The sequence below is a fragment of the Poecilia mexicana genome, unplaced genomic scaffold (genome assembly GCF_051168715.1).
Source record: "Poecilia mexicana isolate PSO_F unplaced genomic scaffold, ASM5116871v1 scaffold_9, whole genome shotgun sequence".
Taxonomy (NCBI): domain Eukaryota; kingdom Metazoa; phylum Chordata; class Actinopteri; order Cyprinodontiformes; family Poeciliidae; genus Poecilia; species Poecilia mexicana.
This window is the reverse complement of record NW_028263378.1, coordinates 15475289-15497797: the sequence shown is the minus strand read 5'-3', so window position 1 is coordinate 15497797 and position 22509 is coordinate 15475289. Positions and strand designations below refer to the sequence as shown.

Below are 22509 nucleotides of genomic sequence, written 5' to 3'. Positions count from 1 at the left end.
CCTGCGTTTTTCCTCCATCTCTTAATTTTTCTGTAAAATCTGCATGTTTACATTACATACTTAGTTCCTGTTGGTGTCTAAATTTACTTCTGTGAATTTGTACAGTTACATCAACTGAGAGTGTTTGAAATTGTGCAATGATAAGCTGTTTATTCCTGCTCTGTCCTCAGACATGGTACACGCTGTGCAGGTGAAGTCGCTGCAGCTGCAAACAACTCTCACTGCATTGTGGGTATTGCCTACAATGCCAGAATAGGAGGTCAGTAGTTCAGTATGTTTAACTCTTGATTTAAAAAAAAAAAATAATAATTTTTTTTTTAAAGGTTTCAGTGTTCTTTGTATGTTCTCTAATATGTTTTATAGTTTATAAACGTGTAGTGTACCCCCAAATTATGTGAAACAATTTTCAAGGCATTTTAAATGTTCTTCACATTTTTTATTAGTTTATTATGGTTCATAATAAATAAATTGGATTGATGTTATTCAGAGAACCCACAAGGCATGACAAACCTAAATGTTTTTAGATTTAATCCAGAGTTGATTTAACAAAATATATTGGAACTTTATTAAAGAGGTTTAAGAAAAAAGCTCTGTATCTAATTGTTGGAGCAAAACCACTATTTTAATGGTTTTTTTTTGTTTCCATCTTCATTTGTACCGTCAGTAAATGCACAGGTGGTGAAATTTCCAGTTTAGTTGTTCATGCCAATCAAATCATTACCTAGATTTCACATCGATTGGGGGTATGCAAATCTATAAGCAGTGTCACATCACAGGAATCATTTGGGGCAGTAAAAATTGACAAAAAGGTAAAAAGCCAGACGTGCTCTTCACAGCCTAACAGAGACACTAAATTTTACAGGAGACTCCCCCTCAGTTTTTTTTTTTCTTGTTTTTTCTCCTCCAGACTTTGAAGGATTGTATTGCAGAAATGCAGTGCTTGTTAATTTCATATGTTTACCTGAGGCAAAAGTGCAACACAGAAGTACTTGATAAGTTTGCTGGGTTTTGATTTATTACAGAATTACGAGAGGAGACATTTAAGTGGAAAAGACGAAGTGTTTGGTTTTGTTTCTGTTTGCACGCCAGGTGTCCGAATGCTGGACGGCGACGTCACGGACATGGTGGAGGCCAGGTCTCTGAGTCTCAACCCGCAGCACATCGATATTTACAGCGCCAGCTGGGGACCCGATGATGATGGGAAGACCGTGGACGGACCGGCGACTCTGGCCAGGCAGGCCTTTGAGAATGGCATCCGCATGGTGAGCGCATTTGGATTCACATTTAACATGCAGAAATATCCCATCATATTTAAATATGTAAACCACTAACCAGCCAAAAACTGAACATGAGCTAGAAGTGATATAAACACGTTTTTTCCCCCCCCTACCAGTATTTTCCTGATCGGAGAGAGATCTGTTATCATTTTCTACCTACAGTCCTCCTCCTGACATTTCAGTGCAATGCTTCTTTATTAGCATATTTTCATTTGCATATTCATCGGCTGCTTTTCACACCAACAGAGTGGCGCTTATTGAGTCACAGGGCGCAGAGTGTCTGAGTCGAGTGGGAAGCTGCCGCAGAGGTCAATGGGGGTGAAGTGATTTAATGGCATAAACATAAGCCTGCACATTCACGCCGTTTGCTTTAGTCGGCTCTCTATTAATGAAGAAGATGTCGTAGTAGTGAGGGACAAGAGTTAATGGTGTTTATCTGAATGTAGGGTGTAGACTGTGTTATTACTGGCTACAACCGTAAGTCTGTGGAGAAAAAGAAAACGTGTAAAGGTGGAGGCTGTGAGGGGTTTACAGATGACAGGTGAGGGAGACGGCTGTCCGGCTGTGGGAGCCGGGCAAGGTGGATCTGTCCCACTGTCCCCGTTCAGCTGGGTTAGTGAGGATGAGTGAAAGTGGCGTGCTTGTTAGTGTGTCATGGACCTGAGAGGCACCCTGCAGAGACGGTTTACTCAGCGCCGAGGTGTTAGCAGTGTCACTGATGCCTGTGGTGAGACCTACATCCTGTGATGTGCTGCTATATATATATGGTTTAATCAGATCTTAACTTGTCTGTGCCATGTTTATACAGCACTTAATCATTCTCCTGCCTCCCCTGCTTCACTATCCCCCATCCTTTTGGGTAATACCCCCTTTCCTTTGTTAACTGCTTATAAAAGTGCTCTCCATCACTTTCACCTGCCAGCCTTTAGTCCCGACTGATCCTCCTCTAGCTCACAGAGGGGCTTCATGCGCTTATCGCTGTCTGACAGAAGCCTTCTCTTGAAAAACTCCATCCTACCTTTTATTACCATGTATTAGTGTTTGTGAGTCTGTGTGCTTAGTGTGTACGAGCAACTGGTGTGAATTTCAGTGTCGGTTTGTTTGTTGGATCTCTCTCCCCCCTCCCTCCCCCCACCTACTCCTGGTTGATCCTGAGCGCTCTTGACAACCTCACTGTGTTAATTCAGACTGTATTAGTTTCCTTTCTTCTGTAATAAGTTTTGACTACGTACACATATAGAATATGCTGATATATGTGGAAAAATTGGTAGAAAATAATTTTATTTTTAACCAATTTCAGTGTTTTTAGAGTTTGACAGGCAGCAAATGTCTGTGAGGACATTTTACTCGCATCCGTATCTATTTAATAGTGGATGTTGTAGTGATCTCTGACATTTGCATATTTTACAAATACACAAATTGGACACCATAGATAAAATTTTTATACATGCACCAAATTACACCTGTGTTTGTCATGGTTACAACTTCTAAAGACGACAGTGCCATGCCTGACAGCAAATACTCTGAGGATGATGATGATGATGATTGTGAGAGCTTTGATGAACCGGACTTTGGGACCAAATGTAGAAAATTGGAGGGCCAATGTCATTCTGATTTCAGTGTTTACTTTGAGTAAAGTTTTACTGAACCTTACTACAGTTCGAACTGTAATCTGATATAAGAATCCGCTGCTTATAACAGGGCTTCAGCTGCACAGACATTAATCTCAAGATGAAACAAGTAGAGCAACTGCTTCTTTGCCTTTCAGGGAAGGAAGGGCCGTGGCTCTGTATTTGTTTGGGCTTCAGGAAACGGCGGGCGCAGCAGAGACCACTGCTCCTGCGACGGCTACACCAACTCCATCTACACCATCTCCATCTCCAGCACGGCCGAGAGCGGACGAAAGCCCTGGTACCTGGAGGAGTGCTCGTCCACCCTGACCACCACGTACAGCAGTGGAGAGAACTACGACCGAAAGATCGTGAGTATCACACCGGCTTCGTGTTTGCTGGGTATGTTTGGGATTTTTTTTTTTTTTTTTAATTTGTGGAAACTGATCGTCATAACTTCAAGATGTACATGTTGAGCGCGCATCATCTGCAGTGAATCCTTTCTGTTATCTAATTAAAAGAAAAAGCAGGAAAAGAGCTGCTGCAGTTGTTCCCTGCAGGTGTGCTCGACAGCCCAACGTCTGTCTACAAGCACGCCACATTCCTCGCTTCCTAACTCAGCCAGCTGGCTCCAGTTGGTCATAAAGCCTCTTCTTCTTAAGAAGACATTTATTTTCTTCATTGTGAATGTGGTTAAAACACCACGACTTTGTCTGACAGCTTTCAACCACATCACTGGGATGAACTAAGATGTCTGACCATGAAGAACTGGTTTGTTCAGCATCTTCTTGCTACATTCCTGACACTGACATTACACACACACGCACACAGTTTCTGCAAAGCTTTTGAAAAGTAGAAGCTCGTGTGTCATAACTTTTGGCCAGTCCACAGCAGATGGTAAGGTCCAGTTTGTGTTCAGATAATCCCTCAATATTTCCAGTCCAAACAGGCTCCATTTGATGAGAGCTCAGACTGGAAATGATCCAAGTTATTCTTGGCCAACTGCATGTCAAGCTGTTTAACGTATGCACGCAATCAAAGTAAATATTACGGCTCTTTAATAACTTTTCTTACCTCATATTGCTTAACACAATGTGCCTTTTGTTTCTTTCATAATAAACCGACGTGCAAGTTTTTGTATGAAAGCTGGAATGTGTGTCTGAGTGATTTCAGGTGTGTTTAAATCTGGCTGATACTCATCTCTTTAGTCTGTCTCTTAGGCTGCGTTTACTCAGCAGGCAAATGTGACCCAAAACAGATTTTTTTCTGGCAGTCTGGGCGGCCCAATTCCAATCTTTTCACACATACAAAAAAAAATAAAAAATCTTTATTCAAGTCTATTTAATAAAACTTAATTCATCCCTAGGGGAAATTAAGGTGCAGAGAGCAGCAGCAGCACATACAGAAACTGATGTATAACCACATAAAACAACATAAAACATAAAACTAAATCGGAAACACAGGCAATAATTTTTAAGGCGTCAGAAGTCTAAGCGGTCACGTCGACTTTCGCATCATCGACGTGACATTTGCGTCATAACTTCACCAGAAGAAGTCAGATGTGGTAAATCCAGACATAAACGATGGCTAAAACGTATAACAATTAAATTATGAAAGACGTTTGTTAGTGAAGTGCACCGCATCGCAATCAAGCCGCTCCTTGTCTGACTTCACATCCAAACAGACGTTTCTACAGAAGTTGCAGTCGGTGCTCCATTGCTATTAGCTATGCTCTCTTCTTCTTAGCGTCTTTCGTGTGATGATCTTGTAACAATACTATCATCTCTAAGTAACTTTAATAGTGATCCATAAACGGCTCCATCCATTATTTCTTCCTTAAACTGTGCGCTCATATGACATCGATGTTCTTGCATGCGGGTTTTTTCTTTGGTTGTTGTGACACAAAGGTTTTGTCTCAGTTGAATCGTTCGGTAATACGGACAACAACAAAAAGTAAAATTTGATTTCAGCAAAAAAAAACAAGAGTTGGAATTAAGTTAAGATCTGCTGTGTGAACGTAGCCTTTCCCTCCCTTTCTGCCTGTCGTCACTGCCGTCTTCCTCCACAGTTCTGTCATTTAATTATCCCCGTCTTAATTGTAGTCTGTGTTGCATCCATCTTTTTGAGTCTCTCCTGCTCCGTCATCCTCAGATCACAACAGACCTGAGACACCGATGCACAGACAGTCACACCGGGACATCAGCCTCGGCTCCCATGGCAGCTGCCATCATTGCTCTGGCCCTGGAAGCAAAGTAAGATCCACTTAACCTCATCCTCTCATCCCTTTGTCCCGCCGCTAACCTCTAATGCCCTCTTGTCCTCTTATCGCACCGATCTATGAGAGGAACACGTGAGACTTCAGACTGTCAACAATACAAACGCACTTCGTCGCTTGGAGATGCTGGAGTCTTTGTACTGAATGTTTGAAAAAAAAAAAAAAAGTTTAAAATTCACCTTGATTTTCTTGAGCAGAGTTTTCAATTGTTGTGTTTTGAAGTAAGGAACGTTCTTGCAGTACTGAACTTTGCTGATGCTTTTCAGATGGTTTGTCATCATGCTCATTCAGTGGTTATCTACAGGGGCTTTATAAGGATTAAGCTGAGTATTGCCACGTATAGCTGCAGTGTGTGCAAACTGTAAGAAGACTTACTTGGGATTGTTCCCGACGGACCCTGGCGGTAAATTATGAATACATGCGCTGGGATCCTGAGGCAGGTGGATGACTCATTAGCATTTTGATTGTTTGCTGCAGAAATTTAAACGATGAGGCGCTTTGCTTTATGCCTTTGCCTTTAACTCTGATCATTACCTCAACAGTCGTTTAAAAAAGAAAACTTAATTCTCACAAAGCAAAATATTTAACTTCAGTTTATCTGTATACCGTAAACTGTTCTTTTTTTTCTTTAGATTTAGTTTTCAGATTTTCTTAATCAAAGCGAGACCAAAACCTAGAAAAAATAATTTATTAAAAGGGAGTCATTTTTTGATCTGTTTCAGTGTTTTGCCATAATCCCCTCTTGATCCTTCGTGACCTTTCTCTTTTGCTCAACAGCTCCATGCCACCAGGTTCTTCCTTTAATCTTTTAAATCCGTTCTGGGTATCGATATTGTAATAAATTCATGAATTGGCAACAGTGCAGCGCAGGTGCAGAGACTGTGAATTAGGCCCATCATCACATGTTGAGCAGCTCGGATAACTGAGGTCACGTCGATTAACCTGGATAATCCGATCCAAATCCTCCCAACAGAAAATATTCTCGGTTTCCAGGCAGTGCCGGGACCGTAAGCCTGTTTTCTCAACAAGATTATCACACACACGGTTTCTTCCCTGCTTGCTTTATGCTTTTCTGTGGCTCCATCACAGCAACAATTCTCTTTGTTAGTCCTCCGACGGGAACCGACTTCTTTCTGAACTGACTTTCACGCTGTTGGCTCGGTTGGGTTTTCAAGCAGCCATATGTATGAACATGCAAAACCCACTAACCGCCATGCTGAGAAAAATAATTTACTTCTTTTCAGATTTCTTCTATTTTTGCTTTTTTTTTTTTTGGTCATACTTTAATGTTTCAGATCAGTAAAAAAAGAACAAAAAAAAAGGTTTAATGTTTTAAAAAAGACAGTTTTCAAATGATGATCTATTTTAATGAGGGGAATAAACTGTCCAACCAAAATGGCTGTGTGAAAATCCAACCTTTGAGTCAACAAATGCCACCAAATCTTTGGGAAAACTGGACGTTTTATCGTCAACAGGACCTAAATCAAGACTAGACTTTTGCCGACGACTAGCCAAGAGATAAATTTGATGGTGTGCAGATCATGTTGCTGCATAATTTTTGGTTGAGGGGAAAATTCATGGTTGCATCTGGTGCCTTAGGTCTTAAAGCAGAAGAGCAGGCCCAGATCATCACGCTGCCACAACCATGTTTGACTATTGGTGTGATTCTTTGATTTTCTAATTCTGAGAAAAATTTGAAGTCCATTTCTGCCCAATCTCTGTGCAGCTCTTTAGATGTCGTTCTGGCTTGTTTTTCGTTGATGCACTCTTCAGCTTATTTAGGTAGATGACCAATGTTAGAAAGTTCACCACTATACATTTTCTGTCTGTAGATAATGACTCTCACTGCGGTTGTCTGAAGTATTGAAGCGGTAAAAAAAAAATACTCTGTAACTGTTTCCTGACTAATAGATGGTAATGGCTTTCTTTCTAATTTGTTTGTGAACGTCTTTAGATTGATGCGTCACTTTATCTTTTAGCCTTCTTCTTGTTGTCGGATACATTATAATCAAATGATTTCTGTATTCTACCAGTCAGAAAAGCAAAAACAGGAATTCTGCAATACTTTATTTAAGGGACTGTAAACTGATAAAGTCCACACTGATTTGATTCAGAGTTCATCGTTTTGAAGGAAATTTGGAAGTTGATGACAAAGCAAATTATTATGACAAATTATTACCCTCTACCGACTACACTCTGTTGGCAAAGTGTTTTCTGTTTCTATGAAAGTGGACTGAAATGGTAAAACACTTCAAACCAACCCCGAACAGTTTCTTCCCTCCCGGTTTGTTGACATTGTGATGTGTTTGTGCAGGACCTAGCACAATAAATTTTGCCGAAACATTCCTTCCTTTATGTGACATAAAAATGCTCAAGTGATCAGGAAACATGAAAAGGAAGGAACAATATGTCAGATAAACCTCACACTGGAGAGTGGGGGCTTCAAAAGGACAGAACGGGCAAAGATGGATGAAACCTGAACCTGGTTTTCCTCTTTTCTCTGTGGAAAAAAAAATAAATTCACCACAGTTTGACTGGTGTCCCTTTGTAAACAGACTATAGAGAGGTGAAAGTTTGAATGTCTATTTCCTTCTCTTTTCCCTTTTTCCTCAAAATTCCTTGTTTTCCAGCTTTATTTCCATCCATAATTGCAGCTCAGAGAAGAAGAGGAAAAACGTATATCAGGCTTCTTATTTGCTGCAGATTCCTGCTGTCTGTGAGCTCCTCCATTAATTAGTTTTGGCTTGTTTATGGGAAGGCGGTCATGGCCTAGATAGCAATGCCAAAGTCACTTTTAATTAATGACCATAAAACTTTAATGGAACCATAATTACGCAGTGGCAGCTTAGCCTATTAATATTGATCCGAACATTAATTATTCTGACTTCTTTCAGGACTTATCTGCGCTTCCACCCTTTATTTATTTTGCTCTTGACATTTTATTTCCCGCCAGTTGTTCTAGATGTTGAATATTCTCGTGGATTTAATAAGATTGGGCTCCTCGATAGCACCGGTCAGAGATTGATTCATTCAGAGCGCTACTATGCTGTGTGTTTTCTTTAAGCAGCAGTCTGTTTTACTTTACAGAGATTTGATCCAGATATTTTCATAGACGTTTGTTTTCATAGGAAAAGTCTACCTCTTTTTAACAAACCAGATTTTACCTTGGATTTTCCACGTGTTGGGTTGATTCTCGGCGTTAAACAGCTAATCCTTCCCTTATGGAAGAATCCAAGGTTGACTGGTGTTTCTTTAGTTTCGCAAAAAAGCCCCAAATTGTCTGAATTTCACAGAATAACAATCACATGTAAACACCTCTCTGGAAACATGTGCAGCAGCTAAATGTATGACGTTCAGACTCTCCGCAGATGTTCGGGATTTTAAGCATACCTGCTCTTATGTAAGCGACTTAGCAGGAAGTCGATTGCTGTTCCTCGTCTCTCTCTTTCGCCCGTGTTGTATCAGGGAACATTTTTAGCTTCTAAAACCCCCAACATATGGAGAACATGCACGATATCTGACAGTTTCTTCAAGCGTTTGGGATTACTGGCGAAGTCTGGAGGCCTCAGATGGCGAGGCAGTGACACGAGGGAGGGAGCAGAGCATCTGGCAAACATATGAGATCGGAGGGAATCCCATGAAAGTTGGTGACCCACTTCTTCCTGTTTCTTTTGCCTTTAATCTCCTGTTTGGGGCATCAAAGGACTTCAGACACATGGCTGCTATCTTGTAATAGCTCTCACGTGAGATCTAAAAAAGGAAAACTAAGGGATACGTCAACAGGCAGCTCTTCATCTGTGCCCTCTGTAATTTGCTCTCTAATCTAATCTACCGTACACAGTATATGACTGGTTTCTTTACCTTTTGCTTTCATATTGCAACCTCTTGTTCTTCTTTGTGATTTACCTTTAAACCCTTTCATCTTGCATCTTTATGTTCCTCTTTCATCTAGCCATCTGCCCTCTGCACTGTTGTTTAAATTTACTCTGATGACAAAGATAAGTCTGTGTACATTAATGACCATCCTGGCCTTCTAAGTCCTTTGGTTGATCTTCTTTTTACTCTAATCTGTTGACATTGCAATGAATTATTCATCATGTTTTTCTGGTGGATAATTAACCCTGCACAAGATTATTTATGTATTCATATTTTAATGAATGCTTCTTACAACACATCTTTTGTCTTCTAATGATCTCTCTTTATTGCATTATATGTGACGTTGTGTATTATACTTTCTGATTAACCAGTGTTTATGCTTTTCCTACATTAGTCCTTCTCTAACATGGAGAGATGTTCAGCACATCATCGTGAAAACCTCGAGAGCTGGACATCTCAGCGCTTCCGACTGGAAGACCAATGCCGCTGGTTACAACGGTAAACATCCTCACAGACACAAACACAATAAAATCACAAAATCAAAGTTGCTGCTCAGACTGCAAAATTGTTCAAAAAAACATCTCTCAAGAGTTTTCGCTCCAAAAATCTATAAGGAGGCTGATTGTGCTCAAATAAAGCGAGTTCAAGAACATTCTTACCTATCCGAGACGAGATCAATGGACGAGATTACTTTAGGAGCAAAATGTCCTAAAGAAAGCCAAAGACGGATAACTCCTAAATTGCCAGTGTTGGTGTTAATGAGTCGACCGTCGAGAGGACGGTGAACTAAAGTGTGGGCATGGCCGAGCTGCGAAATGAAGACTTCGATCCATCAGGAGGAAATCTGCTGTCTGCTGTTTGATAAAGGTCACACTGTCTGGCCAGCAGACGGCTGACAAAATGTGTTGATGGATAAACAATAAAATGGAGCATTTTGGTTTGATTAAATGTATTTACTTGTATAACTTTAAATGCACAACAAATGTCACCTTAAGGCACTTTACAGGAAAATACAAGGCAAAAATTCAACCGTAAAAATTATATGCATTCCACTTTGATGCTGCTTATAATTCGGTTACAAAGGCCAACTGGGAAAAAGTCAGCCTAATTAAAGGGGTGTATTATATAAATGTAACTTTTTTGACCTTTACATTGTATTAAATATGATTCCCTCTTTATAAACACATCTGGATTGTTGCCTTGATTCTTTCTTGCATTTTTGAGAAATCCCTTAATCTCCTGTGGCAGCCATCCAGAGGTGCCTCGACGTTTTCGCTCTTAAAGAGACAGAGGCCCAATTTCACGGCGTTGAATTGCAATGTCAAGCTTCTCTTAAGTCATGTTTGATATATACGGTGTTTTAATAACAATTGAAGGCATCATAGTTGCTTGATTGTCCTATAAAATGATACTATATGCCTGGAAAACATGTCATATTGCCCTTTTAAACCAGATGATGACATGAAGTTTGACTTTCTATCATCCTTTCTCCTGCGGAAGCATGTGGTGACAGTGGACAGTTTAATAGCACTGAGAAAGAGGTTTGCTGTAAAGAACATAAGCACTGTCCCATATGTGTGACAGGGTCTGGGGTGGTGTTATAATCTGCACCTGTTTTGATTGTGTGAGGTATCCGCATTGCAGTTCTAGACGACTTTTAATCCATGATGCCGTAAAATAAGTCTTGCACTAAAAACAACACCTAAAAGAGATGAGCAGAAAAATAAAACTGTGATTTGGATTTAAAGATGCACTGAAAGGATGTGAAATAATGTCGGTAAGTACAAGCTGCGAAACCTTTGAACGTCCTGGAAAGGAAGAGGTTTTCATCTTCCCCACAACTGATTCTCCGTTGTAAGATAAAATCAGCAGCAGTTTGCAACACCGCATAAACAAAACTAGACAATCATTTATTATCGCTCATCATTTATCATAGGTTTAATTGTCATTTTCTTTACTCACCTCATCAGTTTGGACACATAACTTATTTTTGCCACAGATTTTCTTTAGTGAGATAAAAGGCCTTGAGCAATTTCTCCAAAGGTTCAGTTCTTGCTTGCTAAGTGGTGTGCCGCCAGCTGCCATCTGTCAGGGTCCATGTGGTGGGTGCTGTTTTGTAACTTTCAGTGCATGATTAACGCGTACCTGAATGTGTGTGTGTGTGTGTGTGTGTGCGCGCGTGTGTGTGTGAGAGAGAGAAAAAGAGAGAGAGAGAGAGAGGAAGAGTATGAAAGTGTGTGTATGTTGGAGAGAAACCAGGAGAGTGGGAACTAAGGGTCAGCCAGGCAGCAGACTCGCTGCCTGGAGACTTTCCAAGTGACAGAAGGGGGGTAAATGTATGAAAGAAATTCACACTGCATTATATGTAGCAATCAGTTGAGCAGTAGTTAGATTTTTTTTATATGTTAATAATATTCTATGACTCATCTAATATTTATATCAGAAAATCTGCAGGGAATCTGTTTAAACAAAAACTTTCCATGTACATTTGTGTTGCGTAATATACTGGAATAAAAACTAGCTGCACAACATATGGAATCACAGTCATCATCACTTTATTAATGTGCAGCATTTGGCAGGCGACATGCATTAATGCCCTGCATGCAAATAGCATATTTGACCAGACACATGGGTCTTACTGAAACCAATACTGAGAAATACTAACGCTCAAAGAAAATGGCGTGTGGGGGTAAAGAGAAAAGAGAGGGGAATGATTTCATCCTTGCAGTCACATGTTTTCCTTATGTTGTGTGTTTGTCTGCATACAGTCTAAAACCACTAAAACTTTCCTTGTTCCTGCAGTCAGCCACCTGTACGGCTTTGGCCTGATGGACGCTGAGGCGATGGTGAAGGAGGCGGAGCAATGGAAGCAGGTCCCCGCCCAACACGTCTGCGTGGAGACCGCCGACAGACAAATCAGGTGCAGCATAATCACAATCAGATGGCGCACAGCCTAATTAAATAAGTCAATAAACAACGAGGAGAAAAGAGCATTAGTGAAGACTAACATTTTGACCGGCAGGCCTTCATAGTTTGTAAGCTGTTTACAGTTTTCACTACAAAATCACTGGATTATTAGATGTTATGAACATGCTCGATGTGGTTTCCTGTCAAAAAGATGTTCAGTCCAATTCAAATTAAATTCAAAAATACTTCATTGATCCCAAATGGAAAATAAATAAATAGGTTGTGGTTGAGAAAGCATTTGCCCACTGATTTATTTATTTTATTGTCGCACTTAAAATCTTCAGCTCAATTTTCAAAAACACTGAAAATCAAAGTTAGCCTGAGTAAATAAAATGCATTTTTTTCTAATGATTCCATTGATTAAATGGAAAAAGGTCCCTTTAGCTAAATCATGATGATCTTACGACATTGTTGGCTAAAACAACTCAACAGGCCTCAATCAAAATTATTCAAGATCAGATGAAATCAGTGACACTTTGGCTGGTCTTGAAGAGTCGTATGTAAACTAAGTTCATTTTGTTTGGATCCGTGTTCATAAGGCAACAGAGCTAGTAAGGATGATTTGGAGGAAATAGTGTGTGGACAGAGCAGAGAAAAGTGAGTAAAGATTTTAGAGTGGCTTAGTCATAGTATGGATTTAAATCTCATTGCAGTACGACCTTATACGGGTTGTTCATTTTTAGAAACTCCCCACTGTTGCTGAACTAAAGCAGTTCTTCCAAAAACAGCGGGCCAAAGTTCCTCCACAGTGATGTAAAAGACTCATTACCACTTATCACAAACACTTGACGACAGTTGCTGGTGCCTGGAGGGAAACTGCTTGTTACTGGAGTTAGAGGGCAGTGGCCTTTTTTCACCCAGCATGATGTTGGTTTTAATAGCTTCTCTTCATTAATAAATGAAATCATCATTTTAAAACAACTTTTTGTATTTACTCATTAAATTTGGACTTAAAAGGCCAGGTGGGCTGCAGGTTTAGTTACTGTACTTTTATGTTGCATTGGGTCATAGTGTAAGAAATGTTCCACATTTGTGTGTGTTGCAACTTTTATCCATAGTGGGTCAATTATTCGGGATGCACAATATATCAGCATCACTGTGATTATTTTCATGATACTAATAACTAGCTTTTATTTAGTGTGTGTGCTTTGGGAGGGAAGGTGGTTGACCTTGTGACATCGATGTCAGCAGTATGGTGGATTTTTCATGATGTTGAAAGGGAAAATGTAAGTAATGTTGCTAAACATCGGTTATCAGCTGCATCAGCATCAATATCTGCCCAGATTTTAATATCTGTGCATCCCTATCGAGTATGGTTGCTGTGTAAAAGGGAACTGGTTTGCGCCTCGCTCAGGAGCCCCCCTTTCACCCCCTCTCTCCGTCTGCTCCATTCTCTCTCTCTCTCAGCTGTAACGTCTTTCCTCATTTTTTTCTGTCTCCAGTGTTTTGCACCGCCATGTGTTTTAGAGTACGGTTGTGCAAGCTGTACCTTGATAGGGGCCAAGCATTAGTTCTGGCAGGGTGGTTCTCACATAAGACCTTTACTATGCGCACACACTCTTACTCAGAGAGAGCCAGGACTTCACAGCTTGTTATTCTTGATGCAGCTGGAAGCCTGAGCGCTGTGCTGTATTAGGCTGGCTGAACTCGGGGCCCTGCTCTGGTTTGCTTTCAGCTGTAGCCTCCGCGGCCAGAAAGTGCAGCGTTATCGGTGTCATTCTGTCTGTCCTGCTTCACTGCACAAGTCACTTCGTATAGGCCCTATGTAAAGTCTGACTCGTGTCAAATCCGGTGATCTTCAAGCCCTTTGCAGTCTTGTAAAATATGTGGGCTAAAGCGTGAAATGAGTAAAGCAACCCTGTCGTTTAAGCCTTCTTGTTCCTCCTGTTTTGTGCCGTGACACTTGGAGGTTCTTTAATTGCTGTTGGAGAAAACTGGATCTCTTTCCAGCAAGAGGCAGAAAACAAAAATGTCATTCATCTGTGACGTAGAACTAAAACAAAGGGGAAAAACCTCTTATGATTCTGTCTCGATTGCAATCTGAAATATTTCTGTTAATTCATGTCTAATATCAACTATGTCTTGTGCATCAGCATTTTTATTTTGAAAGTACAGTGTCTATGTGACTTGTAGTCGAGGTCCTAGCAGAAATGTTGACAGTCTGTGTTCCTTCACACCGTCTGACCGGACCTTCCCCTCTCCTTTAATGTTGCTGCTCTGCAGCTGACCCCTCTGCACTCTGCTTGGAGTGTGCACCAGAAAAACAAAACAAAACAAAACGACATCCTTTTTGTGCAATCAAGCTGGTAGTAATCAGCTGTGCTCTGTCCCACGCGTACGGCTCAGTTATCTGAGCTGTGTCACGGAGAGGCCAGAGCTGTTATATCGGCTCCAGACTCCCCAGACAGACCGCTGCTCATTCTGAGGAGTCTGTTCCAGATAATGTTTGCTGTTTTTCTGTGTTTTCACATTTAAATTGTTATTGACTCCTTCAGTACGACGGGACAGGCTTGTAGTGGCGAGACGCTAAAGTGGACAAGAATTGCTTACATTTTTATTTTAAATTGATAAATTTAAACTTTTCAATTAACAAGCAGATTAATATTGGTATTAATAATTAATATCAGTGAATTTTTAATATGTTAAGTATCAGTTACTCTTTGAACGTGTTGGTATGCCGTGCCTCTTCTTCCAAGTAATCAGAGACCAACTGCATATTACCTCGGAGGGATTATTGGTTGGAAGATAAACATCCATGCCGCATCGGTTTGTCGGTAAACATGTCATCACTGTGATTGTTAGGCGAGACGAGGAGGAATTTGATTAAATGATCTCTAAGACAAGATGGGGGGACACACGTCAGCGACAACACAAATCATGGTCATTTCTTTCACTCTGATGAACCTCCTGATATTTTATCGATCTGGTGCTTTGATTTCTTACGCAGTTGTGGCATAAAAACAATCTGAGCTGGCAGGATGGTATGCGTTTTTTTTTTTTTTTGCTGGCCCTCTCTGTGGTTTTGGTGTTGTGTTGCTGTGGTGTTGGATTGTACTGCAAATGTTATTCAAGGGGCCATTAAATGTTTGTGTTGGCTGTTCTGAGGGGGTTGTGCTGCTGAGCAGTGCATCGCAGTTAGAGCAGATATTCCTCTTTATCTTATCACATACAGCTTTTTTTTTTTTTTAGCAGGATGGAGATTCAGAGATGGAAAACTTTGTGCACTGTTCAGTTTAAATGAAGCGTTGTTGATTGTTTTCAGGCGGACTAAAGACTGCTGATGGTTGTAGTCTCAGGTTCTCCGGAAGATCTAGGTTGAACAATGGAAACTTTTCATAAAAATTTATGGTTACTAAGAGAATTTCATGCTGAAAAAAGGTAATATTTTGAAACAAAAGACTAACAATAGGCTCATGAATTTGAGAGCAGAACAATTTACTGGCCGTACGAGAGCCTCGCTCCACAGTGGAAATGAAGAGGAGGATTTTGATGTGGAGGAAGTGTAGGATGCTGACGAAGCCCAAGAAGAAGTCAATTTATAGAAGGTCAAGAAACTAAGCTCGAGAAGTGTGAAGGGAAGATGCTTTTTGATTTAAATGGCTACAGAGGGAGTCAGGCTCTTTTAATCTAAAATTTTGAATCAGACTTTTTTTTTTTTTTGGAGGGATTAGGGTTGATTCTTGTCACTCTAGTGAAAATGTATTTACTTAAGCAAGTCCTGGATTTGCAGCAATCCATCCAACCAAACAAGCATTTGACACGGAACCCAAAAGGTTCCTCGTTGTTTCACTGATCCAGTTTTCCCTTCGGTCATTGAATTTAAAGCATCGTTTCTACTCCTGTGGACGTGTTGCTAATGTTAACCCACTAATTCCCTCCTTCCTGTCCAGCAGAACCATCCGTCCGGAGCACTTGGTGCGCTCTGTGTACAAGGCGACTGGATGTTCGGACAACGCCAACCTCAAAGTGATCTACCTGGAGCATGTGGTTGTACGCATAACCATCACGCACCCTCGTCGTGGGGATCTGTCGATCAACCTGACCTCTCCGTCGGGGACCAAGTCGCAGCTGCTCGCCAACAGGTACAGAACAGAAAAAGCTGTGGACGGTCAGCTGTGTTCATTTTTAAAGAAGCTGTCAAACCTGGTTGTGTTGTCGAGGCCAGCTGTCACCATCGATGACAGAATCTGTAACGTCTTCTAGATGAATTGGATATTTAGGCATCTTGTGAAGTAGAAAAGAAAATGTCTTATTTCAGCTGCAAGTTTTCTTGTCAGGACTTGATGCTTTAATGTAGATGTTTGACAATGAAACAGATTCAGGTTTTCTGCTCTGCCTGCACGTTTTCTCTGATTGTCCCTCCACATCACGGAGCTTCTTGTTCTTAAACATCGTTGTAGCTAATTTGCCAGCATGTTGAGGGTCGTTTTCCATTTGGAAGACACATTTATGCCCACGCTTTAACTTCCTGGCTTGTATCTAGAGATGCTGCTTCAGTATTTCCACATAAACTTCTTTCCTCTTGATGCCATCTGTTTTGTGAAGCGCACCAGTCCCTCCCACAGCGAATCACACAAACAACATGATGCTGCCACCCTCATACTTCACATCCTGCGTGGGGTTTTCAGGCCTGCAGCCTTCCCTCGTTTTCTTACAGCAAAACATTAAAATTTTAATCAGAAAATGAGGACGACATAAAAAGCCAGACTACAGTTTGTAAATGTACTCAGTCGCCTTTCAGCAGATGTTGGTAAGGACCTCGTCTCACTGCAGAGCCGTCTTCCATCTTCATCCAGCATCTTCACAAGGTCTCTTGCTTTTGTTTTAGGGTTGATCCACACATTTCAGCCCAAAACACATTCCTATCTGGGACACTGAACCTGTCTGCTTTCTGCGTGCTTTAAAGGCCAGACATTTCCACGCTGTTTGTACTTGAATATGATCATTTGTGCAGATGAATGTGGAACATTCAGGCATTTGAATATTGAAGCCAAGGATGAATCACAGCTTTTGAGGTCACTTTCTGGTGTCTTAACCGGTTTATTTTGATTTTTTTTTTCATGATGTCACAGGAGGAGGTAGTGGTGCGTTTTAGGTCTGCTTTTAAAAATATGTCAGTTAATTCTAATGTTAATTAACCTGTAAGAAGCTCACAAAGGCTCGCAATTTTTAATTGGCAGAATAATCTTAGTGTATGTAAACCTCTGATATTCAAAAAAGTAAAAAAAAAAAAAATCTAGAGAAATAAAAAAAATTATGTATTCTTCTGGCATTTATGGAAATATCAATTATTTACCCAAACACAGCGGGCCTACAATAGAAAAATTAAACCTAATTTAAGGTTAAAGCGTGCGTGGAAAATATAAAAATTTTCTATCAACTGTAAGGTTAAATTTTTTTTCTTCCTTTGCAAGTCATTATGTTTTTCACCAGCTTCACTTATCTGTCCGCGTCCCGCCCTCGAGGCTGTGGCCGTGCGCCCAGCCAGAGGAGGCTGTTGTTTTACAGCTGCAGATGTTGCTAATTAAGGACGGACAACCGGGCCAGCAGTTTGTACGCATGGGGGAGAAATTCACACAGATTACTTTCAGTTTGAAGACACTGGGTCATCTCTACGCTTTCTGCTTGTGCCTCACATTTTAATTGCCGCACGACGGCTTCTTCTGGATTACCTGTGACCTTCCACTGGGTTTCAAACATTAATTTGGATTTATGAGGCATTCAGGTCTACGCTGTTCCTGTAGAGAGCGCATTGTTTTGTTGTTGGCCTTTACTGCTGCAGCTTGTGCTCAGCTTTCATTGCCTTTTTACCTTTAATCACTGTAAACACCTTAGTTTTAGCTGAACAGTTACGTCTTCTGATTGCTGCTAAATTCTTCCAGGCAGGATCCGGAATGCCGTAAGCCACAGCCCTGTTTGTGTTTATTAGAGGCTAATTGTATTTTGCTGAGTGTGAATTGTCCTGATTTCTCTGCTATTTGCAGCTCTTAAGTTCATTACTAATCAGACTTGCATGTGTGGGTGTGTGTATATTTTTAATGCACAGGTTGTTTGATCACTCCATGGAGGGCTTTAAGAATTGGGAATTCATGACCACCCACTGCTGGGGAGAGAAGGCAGCAGGCGACTGGATCCTGGAGATCTACGACACGCCCTCTCAACTGCGCAGCCAGAAAGTGCCTGGTAAAAACTGCACTGCTGTTAACTGGTATTAAAAATTTGGCTAAGCAGGATTTTAACTACATGTTGTTTTTGTCAGGAATGTGAGCATCTGTAGCAAACATTTGACCTGGACGTAACACATTTAATCAGTTTGTTTGGAGCATCAAATGTGAATTTTGTGAAAATGTCCTCGTCCCGTCGTTTATTTAAATCTGGAACACTTTTGAAAGATGTGAACACTGGACTTGTGAGGACACAGAACTCAATAAGGGGAAACATGTAGTAATCCTGGTCAGTAGAAGGTAATGCCTGCCTGGGGGTTGATCTTCACCAGCGGTCTGTGTTTCACAGGGAAGCTGAAGGAGTGGTCTCTGGTGTTGTACGGCACCTCTGTCCACCCGTACTCCACTCAGCAGAAGGATCGCTTCATAGACCCACTGCAGCCTGAGGACGAGTTCACTGAGGAGTACAACGGTGAATCATACAAAACACACAGCAGCATCACCATAAGTTTAAAAAAAAATAAAAAAAATCAAGTTTAATAGTTTGTTTTTTTTTAATATACATGGGGGTTTGTGTGGCTTAATAGACTGAACTGGATCAATTCTGATAGTAAGTTAGCATTAGTCAGTCCAGATGTTGTTTTTGGGGGTTTCGCTGAGGGGCTTCTTCTGTCCGTTTCCAGGTCCCTGTGATACTGAATGCAACGAGAACGGCTGCGAGGGACCCGGACCGCACCACTGCATCAACTGCCTCCACTACTTCCTCAAGTTCAAGAACAACACCAGGTCCGTCTGACTTAGAACGTTACAAAAATGTTCTTTCTTTCTTTGCAAAATATTTTAAGATAATGATGAGTCAATATTAATCTGCTAGATCTACAAATTGTTTTCAAGAGAAGGAATAGTGGAAAGATTCAGAGAGAACATGGATCTTAATGCTAATTTCACCTCGTTGTAAAAGAGAGAAAAGCCATGTTTGGAAAGTATTGGATGAACAAGCATATTTATTAACAGGACAACCAAAATGAACCAGAAGTTTGTTCTCACTCTGAACAAATTTTGCCCTCACTTTATTAACCCAAGAATATTTAGTCATTAATGTTGTGGTTCAGCCACAGATCTGGAGAGACTGTGATCCAAAACGCCTCAATGTGGGTTTAAATCTAAATCTTGGCAGGACTTTGCCATCCTCCTGTGGTACTTGCAAGTCTGCCAAGTTCAAAAAGTGTTTCTTCTTCATTTATGTTTTAAATAATGTTCTTTATCCTCGATTTGCCACTTCATACCTTGACTTTATACACATTTTCAATTTCAAACCGTATTTATTATCTTTAAATCAGGTTTTTAAACTGGATGTTGTCTTTGATCCCAAATAAAGCATGACTTTTGTTTAAAAATATATTTTTTTACTACAGAACGAAAGCATCAAAGTGTTCTTTATGAAATCGTCTTTGATTTAAGACATCTAAGCGTGTTAGATTTTTTTTAAAATGTGATTGATCTGACAAGTTAGTGCAGATGCCAGAAAAAGGCAGGAAAACAGCCCTTTGAAGCAAACTGAGCAAACTTCAGACTCTGGTCATGCAATGATCTGTGGAACATACCGATAAGAAAAGCTTTAAGTTATACAAGAATTTTCAATTTAAATGTTTTGCACCCAAATTTCCTGAATGCTATAAAATGGCGAGAAAAATATCTGAAAATTTGGTCATAGAAAAATCTGGAATTTTGAAATAGAAAAACTGTGAAAACCCTAAACTACAGATGTACAATGACGTATACAGTAGTAAATAAATAAAAGTACATATTTTGAAAGATTCTTAATTTATTAAGATTGATTACAGATATTTCTGTACTGATCTTTCTGGCATCTTGACCATAGCAGATATAAAACAATAGTCATCTCTTTATGCATTTCAAAATCCACCTTACAGACAAACTTTATTGCATTTTATAGGGATTATATGTGGTAGATTTATACAAAGAAGTCCTTAATTAGGCCCTGAGTAAAGGATGTTTCCTAAATATAAATATGAAAAGTTTGTAGTTGTAACATGAAAAAAGCAAAGCGTAATTGAGACTTTTAGAAGGAACTGTATCTGTGCATAACAGGAGAAGAGTTTTTTTTAAAATTATTTTTATTAAACATTCTTAATGCACACATCACATATTTTGTAGTTCATTTATATGCAGAATTGAAGCCAATAGTTGTGTAACTTTAAGGCCTAATACATTTTTCTCCAAACCTGTTGTAACTGGTTTCTATTTGTCTTTCTGCTGTTCTAATTCTAGTTTCCTCAGGAAATTTTGATCCAGGTTAAAAGTTTGCCTCTGACGTTTCTGATAAGTTGTGACTTTATCTACATTGTCTCATCATAAATAACTTATCATAAGTGTGAACTAAGGACTACTATCTATTTCCACAGTTTGACACTTTAATCGTCTTTATTGTGACAGGGTGGCAGTAGAGACGTTTATTCCTGCCGCGCTGTGTTGGTTTTGTCACTTCTTGCTCTAAATTATGAATCATAAACATGATTAGTGAGTGTGGGCTGTAAATATGCACATGTGAGGATTTTCTTGTGTTACTCGAATCCCATTAGGATCAAAGTCTGCGGTAGCTGCCTTTCTGTCGGCGCTCCTCCGTGCAGATAAAAGGCAAAGCAATGCAGGTGAATGATAACGCGAAAGCTTAGCTGAAGCTTAACATTAGCCCACTTTAGAGGTGCGCTGGCCTTTTCTGCCCCCACAGGGAGGAATTGATGAATGGAGATTGGAGGAGAGAGATGGCAGGAAGGGGCAGGATGCTCAGATAATTACAACAACACACACCTTAGATGGTCTCTGTTTATTGAAAGGTGCTGGGCTCTTTGATTAGAAGTTTTCCCTTTTTTTTTTCTTTTTGTTTTTAAACGTCTGACAGTTTCAAAGAAAAGCATGAATTGTCTCATGATTCTCTTTTCTAGCTCACAATCCCACTAAATATCTTTATCTGGATATGTATGTGAACTTAAAATTGTGTACTTCTATTGTAACCGTGGAGCTTTTTTGGTTTCTATCGGACAGAAAAACGTGATGCGTGACTATTTAGACCTTTAAGAGGTTTGCGTGATTGTCTGACATTGATGTTCCATTTAAAGTGATGTAATCTCTAAATCTTGGAAAGTGAATCCGGTTGACCATGATTAAAAAAAAAAAGATCAATTACAGTTGGATTAGGACGGCATGCGCGCTACAAGTCGTCTCTCGGCTTCAGCTCGACGAGAAAGCGGGGTCTAACGGTTCGGCACGATTGCAGCCAGCGCGTGCTTCCACACATAGATTGAGTGTCTGACATGTTCCATATGTGTTTTTTGGCCGAGGTTTCTGCAGAGTGTGACTAAGGCTTGAACTGTGTGTGTGTTCTGTGCTGCTGAGGACTTCAGACGTCTCTCCACCTAAGGAAAGGAGCCTCTGGGTGACGAGGCGTGCTGAAGTGATCCAGCAGATGTTCACCTGCACGCACACAAACCGGCCCATTATACCTCCACATCTGTCTGCCCCCAACTCGGTGAAATGTGATTGTTTCTGGTTCAGTTTAACACATTTAGAGCTCGTGTTTGCCACATTGTCTGTAGGATGTGGCCGAACAATGGGATCCTGTTAATATACCGTTAAACTGTGTGATAGTGTTCATTATACATTTATGAGCTTTAACTCCTGTTTTGGGTTTTAATGGAATCTAAACCAGAATATTTTATTACATGCGATTAAAACCAGATGTTTACATTCACTTTAGAATAAAACACAATCTTTTTTTACGGTCTGACAATGACTTCTTAGTTTGGCTGTTAGGATTACCAAGTTTTTTTTTTTTTTTTTTTTATTTGCCAAATGAGTGAAGAAGAGATTCTTTTGGAGTGGGATAATTTTTTTCCCCCTCTCTTCATAGTCAGACTTTTACATACACCAAGATTACTGTGCCTTAACACAATGTGGAAAACATCAGATGATAGTAATGTTATGGCTTTTTTTTACATGTGAGAGATTTTAATTCAGAACATTTGAGTTAATTGGACGAACACCTGTGAATGTAGTTTAGGGCAGCACCTCAAACAAACTACTCCTTTGTGTGACTGTATGGGGGAAGAAAAAAAAAAATCAAAGGAAAATGAGACTCCAGATGACTGAATGTTCCTCGTTTATCTACTTTAATCACTTATTTGCGAGTATTAAAGTGCTGTACTTGAGTGAGTACATCAGGAGGCAGACTCTTGTTACACTGTGTGTATTAGCCTTTGAAAAAAGTGTCTACATATACAGTTAAATTAGGCCTGTACACACATGGCATAAAAGGTTGC

General features: G+C 40.2%; 1 protein-coding gene across 2 annotated transcripts in view; it reads left to right on the top strand.

Moving 5' to 3' along the window:
• Positions 1-22509, top strand: part of pcsk5b (proprotein convertase subtilisin/kexin type 5b) — a 96028-nt gene that overhangs the window by 33157 nt on the left and 40362 nt on the right. The window contains exons 6-15 of one of the 2 annotated variants that reach the window (XM_088008834.1): positions 171-259; positions 1090-1262; positions 3046-3258; positions 5039-5139; positions 9433-9536; positions 11841-11958; positions 15899-16087; positions 18052-18188; positions 18519-18641; positions 18853-18955. In XM_088008834.1, the coding sequence (XP_087864960.1) occupies positions 171-259; positions 1090-1262; positions 3046-3258; positions 5039-5139; positions 9433-9536; positions 11841-11958; positions 15899-16087; positions 18052-18188; positions 18519-18641; positions 18853-18955 (1350 nt within the window). Of the gene's footprint in view, positions 1-170; positions 260-1089; positions 1263-3045; positions 3259-5038; positions 5140-9432; positions 9537-11840; positions 11959-15895; positions 16088-18051; positions 18189-18518; positions 18642-18852; positions 18956-22509 lie in introns of both variants that reach the window. The other variant, XM_014998247.2, reaches the window with a different exon arrangement.